This window comes from Coptis chinensis, chromosome 3, assembly GCF_015680905.1.
Source record: "Coptis chinensis isolate HL-2020 chromosome 3, ASM1568090v1, whole genome shotgun sequence".
Classification (NCBI taxonomy): Eukaryota; Viridiplantae; Streptophyta; class Magnoliopsida; order Ranunculales; family Ranunculaceae; genus Coptis; species Coptis chinensis.
Window position 1 is genome coordinate 37,192,577 of NC_141458.1, and position 7,769 is coordinate 37,200,345.

The window sequence follows — 7,769 nt, forward strand, 5'->3', positions numbered from 1 at the left end:
CGCTCAGTCGGTTCATGACAAGTTCGACCGATGTTTGTGTTTCTATAAAAATGAAGACTCCATTCTTAGAATATTGACGATTTTGTGCACTTGTATTATGCCTATATATATATATCTCGTAATAGAACCCTAAGAAATCAATCAAGTAATAAACCCTTTCTTCTCCCGTAGACGTAGGATGCCGCATTGGCACCAAACCACTATAAATCTTGTGTTTTGTCTCTTTGATTGTTGTTTAATTCTACAATATTATAAAATGGTCCATATCACACAATTCTAGCTTACTGTGTGGTGGGTAGCTAATTTGGGACAGACTATATGCCCTACGAAGTGCCCTCAAGAAATGTGTTATAAAACTGGAACCCTTCATATTGAAGCACAGAGAGAGCTCCTTATTCGCAAATACAGATAAGGTAGGAACACTAAAACATGGGAGAATATACACATATCCATCACAGTAAACATGGTTTAAGAACGAAAATCGTTTTCATTAAGATGATTAATTTGAACGGTAGAATGACATAAACTTCTAAAAAATTGGTTTATTGTCTTATAGATGACAATGTACATTTGCGATGATATTCTGCAAGAGCCCACAACGGGAAGATATTCCTAAATGCTGCATAATGTAGCATACAATTCTTCATGAAGACTCCACTAATTTCCTGCAGATATAAAATAGATGGTTACTGTTTCAGTCCCTGACATTTTAAGGACTTCTAAAAGAACAATCTAATTTCTGCCCAGAAGTGCATCGTACATCGATTAGTATCTATCATACAACTTTAGTAAATTGTCCATGTTAACTACCTGTTGGGGAAAATCACCATTTTCCATTTGATTGTTAATCAACACCTTCACTGCACAGTTCGAAGGCATTGGATCTCTCTGCGCCTAATACCAGGAAGGAAAAGAATAAATAAATCAAACTATCAATTAGTATTTTTATATTAGACTCCACCCTTAACTCCTTAAGTACTGTGTTTCAAATTTTCAATTATGACATTCTATTAAGCAAACAACAATCACTTAGAGATGTTTGAGTCACGTTTGTTCTTCACAACCTAGGAAAAAATGAATTTCTAGGCATCAAATTATAGCCAAATTCACATAATGGATAACAAACTTTTTTTTAAACACTTTGGAATGATGGTTTCCAATTTTAACAATGTGGGGATTCCGTCTGTTTGCCATCCAAACCAGATAACATAATGAATATTTTTTTATTTAATAAATATATTATTATACTTTATTTCCAAAATACCTTTTATGTTGTGGTCCATTATATTTCACTTGAAATGAAAATATCACATTTGTAATTGTAGTTAAATATAAATTTTCTTTTAATTTTTAATTTTTAATTTTTTTTGCAATTTTTTTTAATAGTGGTCCACGTGTGTAATTGAGTGTCTACATAAGCGTCTGTTAGCTATTTGTGACGAACTTAGACGGAATCCCCACATTGTTAAAATAGAAAACCACATGCCTAAAGTGTTAAAAAAAAAGTATGTTGTCCACTATGTGAAATTGGTCATAGTTGGATGAAACTCATTTTTTCACAGAAAACAAAAGAAAAATCTAGCTGAGAAATTTTCTATCACCTGCCCAGCACTAATAAGACCCAGCAAAGCCCATGAAGTATGTACCAAGTTTGTTTTGTTTTCTTCCAGAGGTATAAATACCTGTTTTCCATGAAGAACACCAGAAAGACTTGATTAAGAACTGTTAACAAGATAAAAGAAAAATGGCAAATTAAGACCATGTGAGTATGTGACCATTACCTTTTCCGGGCACGAGCGGTAACTCTCTCCCCAACCACCAGAAGCCGTCTGTGTTGACAGTAAAAAGTCACAAGCTTTACGGACGGTTGGACTATTGTAACAAAATCTCCCAGCAGCTGTTAGGCCTTTTAGTGCGAACCATGTACCATAAATGAAACAAATTCCCCAGCTTCCATACCTTTGCAACATAAGATGCAAGTGTTACAGATTCAGAATACAAACATTTAATTGCTTGTATAGTTGTATGTGCAACTATCCAGAGGAAGCTAAAATGCATACCATGAACCATCAGGCATTTGATTTTCTTCAAGATAATGTACTGCTTTTGCAATAAAAATTTCAATTTCTTTCTTTCGATATCCTGGGTATAACTTTTTAAATAGCACTAAAGCCTGAATTGCTGATGCAGTGCATTCAACATACCTGTAATGCCACACTGATAAGTATTAAAGATTGTCCTTATGGATGATAATAAAGAGATATAAGAGGTAAGAAAGCCATACTCATGCTCAATAACAATATCTTGAAAAAACTCGGTAGGATTGAGCACCTACAAAACAGAGGAAAACTTGGACATAAACTTGGCGTAGATTTTAAGATTGACTATGTCTTCCAGTGATAGCTTATTTATAGCACTTTGTTTGCTTGTGATTATCAGATAAAAGACTGCACATTGTATATGCACAAATCGACAATGTAGATTGCTATTTCGAACTTTAAGAAGCTACCTCTAGCCAATCATGTCCAGTTGCCGGTTCCCAGGCTGACAAGCCACCATTTTCACTCTGCATTGGTACATAGAAATAAGATTATTACATCAACATTAACGAAATAACTACTAATGCATGCGAGGAAATATTAGTAGACAAAATCTTTTAAATTAATGTCTTAATTACTTGTAGAGAAAGAAGGAGGTTAACGGAATCGTAGAGTCGTTCTGGTTCCATCTTTTCTCCAACAAGTTCCTTCGGCAATTGTGACAGCAAAAGACAACTCTGCCGAAGTAAAGAAGTGTTCTTAGTAAATATTTTGATTAATGATCATTTGGATATATATTTGACTATTATATTCAACTAAGAGTTGCCACCATTAGGCCTTCTGCAGTACAATCTGACACTTGCCACCCTTGATCTTGATCTGAAAAAGTCCAAGATCCTTTAGAAATATGACGATGCATGCTTCGGAAGTCACCGGATGGATTTTCAGTAACCTTCAAGCGAGGTGATAAAACATAAGCAAATACTTATAATGATGAAGTAAGATATAATTAACTATAACCTTCAAGGAGTTCTTGGTTTGAGATGAAACCTGTGATTGTTTTACAAAATCATGTCCTTTTCTAAGAGTATCGCCCATTTCATCGTAAAGATTACTTGCAATAATTGCTTGAACGGCGAAACTAGTATCCCACGTCTGACTTCCAAAACTCTGCAATAAGTAAGCCATAGCAAACTTAGCACTTGCTAGTAATCAACAGACTAAATCAAATCCCATATATGCAAAGGAAAAGTACCATAGGACATATGGGAATCATCCTTTAGTGTGATGAACTGGCCTTGATTGGTGAGTAATGATCAAACTGAAGTACATGTTGGAAAAATGGTTTAAAAAAGAAGTTCCTCGTGTTAGGAATTCTTAGACATCTGAGTTGTCTAAAAACCATTTAATAATGAATGAGAAATTGTCTCTAGTGTACCACTTGAGCAGAAATAATGTGACTTATACTTTAGGCTTGGGTTTATTGTGTAACTACTGTAATCGAATTTGGCTTTTTGCTTGAATGGTCGTGTCTTTTCAAACCGTCGTGTCTTTTTGAAAAAGGTGCACCTCTTAGAAAATGTACATTCTCTTCTATAAAACTCGACGCATGTTTTGTTTAAAAACAATCTAAAGAAAAGTCTTTTGCATTAATTTTATCGTGTATTCTCTCTCTCTACCAGTTGTTTTTTAGTTGTTCAGAGTATAAACACAATGTTGTGTTCGTTGGTTCTTTAGAATATAATTGAAGTGCTACATTTCTTATTAGAATGAAATACGTTCTATCTTGGGAGACAATTGTTTATCAACCTTGAGCACCGAGAAGGAGCAAATTTGTCTTCAGGACATAGTGTGATACACTAGGCTTGAATTGAAATTTGGTAATTTCTAAATGAAAAGAGGTTTGTTTACCTTTGTTGTATATTGATTTTGTGGTTTACTTAATATCAATGTTTCACCTATGTTACAGGCAATAAAGGCATGCAGCTAAATATCTTGTTTTTCTAAAAGCATTTGCATAATTAACATTTAAACAAACTTGCTGAATTCCTAGCACAAGATTTTATACGTAACCTGCACTCTCATTCCATCTTCAGCAACCCACAAGTAATCTGGTACTCGAGCAAGATGTTTCTTGAATGCATCCGAATTTGGATTCTCCACCCAACAAGCAAGCATACATAACATCTGTGTAATCCAAACAGAGGAACATCAGCTTACTTACATAAATTCTAGTATGTGTCCAAGTTTTGCATTAACTTAGTCCTCTTAATAAAGGAAATGGTAATTGAATTTACAAGCTCAAAATTTAGTGTTACATGCATGATTCAAAATGCATATTACCTTTTCTACGCATCCAATGGTAATGTATCGACTATTTTCATCTTCATAGTGAACGTGCTTCATTGTTGTTTGTAGAGCCTTTTCCCTCAACTTGGACAAGGGCCAACGAGTTAATAGAGGTTCGGTAAACACTAATAGAGAATCCCAAATCAAGTTTTGTATGAGGGGAGGGGGATAGTATAGATCCTCCTGTAATGACAAATAAGTAGTGCATAAACGCTTGTCTTTGTATTCTGAAAAAGTACATGCTTGTGTGTATAACGTAAAACGAATTACAACGTAGAGGACTAATTACCAACCTTTGCACAAATATGGCGAGTTTTCGTCCAGTTTATTTTACCATAAGGTTGAACATGAAGTTCTTCCCTCAAAGATAGGATTAGATCTGTCATCGGACCAACAAATCTCCTCCCATATAAGTATGACATGGGCATGTAAACCAAGCGACAGTAACACCACATCTTTGCTGCATGACATAACTAAAAGACTTGAGAAAAAAGAAAAAACCCTCACAGTATCAGTTAGCTAGAAAAGCATAATGGTCTACTGTCATACCATGAAAACAGAGAACTTAATGATCCACTTAATTGAGCCTTATATAATTTATAGCTACGTATTATAAATTAATTGATGTCTGTTTATTCGTACAACTAAACAATATTTTGATGTATGTGTTTCACTAAGAATTATATCTGTGTGTCTAGCTTTGTCAGTTAACGCACTTTGCAGAGAAAATTAAGTTTTTAATGTGCAAACCTGGATGCATAGGGAGAAAGGAAGGGAGCAGCCAAAATTCTGGGGGCATCGGATTGCATCCTGACCACTCATATAATCCTAATATCTTGGTTCAAAATTGGCGCAAAAGACAAAGTATCAGCTTAACTAATGAACCATTTATCATTTTTATCATATATCAATCCGCACTTGAATGGGAATACTGTATATGCATTAAGAATGCGCTGTGTGTTTGTGGTCATACCGAAAGCCAAGTCTTTCCCCAAGATGGTATCGATGTCACACCACCATGGTCACGAATCCATTGACGCCCTCTTGCACAGGCATTATCTTCTCCTCCATCAGGTCCTTCTCCTAGCATACGCATGCAAATGTAGTTAAGTGTGGTACCAAACATGGTGCTATGTCCCTCGATATGAAACCCCCAGCCTCCATCTTCATTCTGGAAAATATGAGTTTAACAAAAACACAATCAAAATTGGAGAACATTTCGCGCTATGATATCATAACTTATACGCATTTACGTGAAGAACTAGCATTATATACATGTGTGATGGACACAGCACAGGTTTTTACCTGATGGCAATACGTGTAGCGAAGAATCTCCTTTTTGTGATGTTGTGAAAGAATAGTATCAAGCATTCCAGTAATGTATAGTGCGAATACCTGCAGTTTTTTCGAACATGCTTTTCAATAACATTTTCTGTATAATACTATAATCCTAATCAAATAATTCGGTTGTTTGTGCCATAACACTTACCAGCGGAGGCGTGAAAAACAATGGGCCCCCAATGTCAGCGGCCCAGTGTCCATCTTCAGTTTGGATAGTTGAGAAAAATCTGGTCGCCCTCCTCAAAGTGGTCGTAACTTGATCATATGTTGCACTCTCACTGTCTCCTACTTTCACTGGGGGTATGCTCAGGTCAAACTTATCTTTGTTCTCTTTCAGCATCTGAATTATTGTAATCCAGAGCTTAGATTAGCAAAAGTATATCCACATAAATGACATGTTGGTTACTTGGGTAAAAAATTGGCCTAACGCCCATCAGTGAAGAGCTTTCCAAAAAACACTTTTTAAGGCCGGTTTACTTACTAGGAATATAATCATCCTTTATCCTTTGAATAAAGTAGAAAGGATGTCTTGTTTGGTCGTGCTGAAGTCATGTAGCCAGTGAAAGTAGGCAAGTGAATCTTCAATCTGAAAATATATGGTTTGATATTTTGACACCATTTATCTTTCCAAGTTAAATTTGGAAACATTAGTTTTAAAGTGTTTGGTGCCCCAAACCTCTAGTATTTTATGATATCATAGCTGTTATTTTAAGTGAAGATCAGAGTAACTCATTGATGCTGGCAAGGTGGTTGGTGCCCCAAACCTCTAGTATCATCACCCAAAAGTTAACAACTTTGATTTAATTTGCTACTTTGTTAAGTATTAATGTGTAGAAAGTAAGGATTTCTTGAGCAAAAAATAAAAGTAAGGATTTATTATTAACCATTAGCAATATTGTGTAATTTATTTTACAAAATACTCTCCTGAGTCCTCACCATTTTGGTAAAGCAAGAAAATTCAAAACAAAGTTTTTTTCTTCTTTTTTTTCCCCCTTATTTTTTATGGCAATAATCTCCATTACGTGGAGATTATTCTGGGAAAATATGGATCACAACTTGCTTCAAAGTCGTTTGTTCCCGTTTGTACTTCGTATGATATAGGCCACTGTTTGGCACTTGAGCTTTCCTATATTACTAATTTACTATATATTAACTACGTACTCAAAATGTTATTGGCATTGCACATATAGTATACATGTGCGTGTATACAAAGCCTCTATTTGTGTCAAATTACCTGTAATCTCAGTAAAACATCTCCACAAGGCTTGATTTGAAACCGATTTCTGTGAAATTCTTGGCGAGCCTCTTCGACCTCTGCTTGCTCTTCAGTACTTCCAGCATTGGGATCAAACTCCCAAATCTGCCTTCCGACGAAGTTATTGGTGCTGTAAAGCCATTCTCCATAGGGGCCACCACCATTATCAGCCACCTTAAGCTTCCACATATTCAGGTGTTGATGTTGTTGTTGTTATCGCTGCTGTGGTTGTTTCCTCTTCTTTGTTTAAGTACTCCTTGTTTTTTTTGGTTAAGTCCTTGTTCAAGTACTCCTTGTTTTTTTGTTCTTTGTTTTTAAGTACTAGTTGAAATATCAAAATCTGCCCTGAGAAGTGAGAACTATGCATATGATAGTAAGATCAAACAATATGTATACAATGATTATAAGAAGCTTCTAATTGCCTAGAGTCTACCTAGCTAGTAAGAAAGGACGCATAATGTATTTCAATGAATGGGGAGAATCCGGAATAGGGCACCTATAAGGAACTCGAATATCAATATAAATTGGAGCCAAAAGTATAGCAGGGGATCGAGAGCTATATAAATGGCGAAATACACACTGCACAAAGGAAGATATCTTTGATGTTTGATGTTTCACTATTCATATATATTCCAACATATCTAAGAAATACCATGTACTTTGTCGGGCTGAAGCCGGTAGGACGAATGAACGTGTAAACTGGATAGGAAACAGTGATATAATAATGCGTAAGTATACAACTTTTGTTGTTAATATTTTAAGTGATTACGGCCCAAAAACAAAAC

The 7,769-nt window shown here is 35.4% G+C and overlaps 1 protein-coding gene across 1 annotated transcript; it reads right to left on the reverse strand.

Moving 5' to 3' along the window:
• Positions 1-467: 467 nt before the first annotated feature.
• LOC147509458 (beta-amyrin synthase 1-like) lies at positions 468-7,674 on the reverse strand. The gene is made up of 18 exons (XM_086599220.1): positions 6,964-7,674; positions 5,878-6,069; positions 5,694-5,783; positions 5,362-5,559; positions 5,139-5,223; positions 4,682-4,848; positions 4,383-4,571; positions 4,113-4,226; positions 3,090-3,209; positions 2,869-2,991; positions 2,678-2,776; positions 2,510-2,566; positions 2,285-2,331; positions 2,061-2,204; positions 1,782-1,959; positions 1,602-1,682; positions 811-894; positions 468-665 (listed from the first exon to the last, which is right to left on the reverse strand). Exons 1-18 carry the CDS (start codon positions 7,171-7,173, stop codon positions 543-545), a joined length of 2,301 nt encoding a protein of 766 aa, XP_086455346.1. The 5' UTR covers positions 7,174-7,674; the 3' UTR covers positions 468-542.
• Between the last annotated feature and the right edge of the window lie 95 nt (positions 7,675-7,769).

What these genes read in the sequence shown, in the direction of transcription:
- LOC147509458 (XM_086599220.1), bottom strand. Translation starts at nt 7,173, where the DNA reads ATGTGGAAGCTTAAGGTGGCTGATAATGGTGGTGGCCCCTATGGAGAA. An exon ending in CCATTGGATGCGTAGAAAAG is followed by an intron (nt 4,227 to 4,382) that starts GTAATATGCATT and finishes TGGATTACACAG; the next exon opens with ATGTTATGTATGCTTGCTTG. An exon ending in ACCTCCTTCTTTCTCTACAA is followed by an intron (nt 2,567 to 2,677) that starts GTAATTAAGACA and finishes GTACCAATGCAG; the next exon opens with AGTGAAAATGGTGGCTTGTC.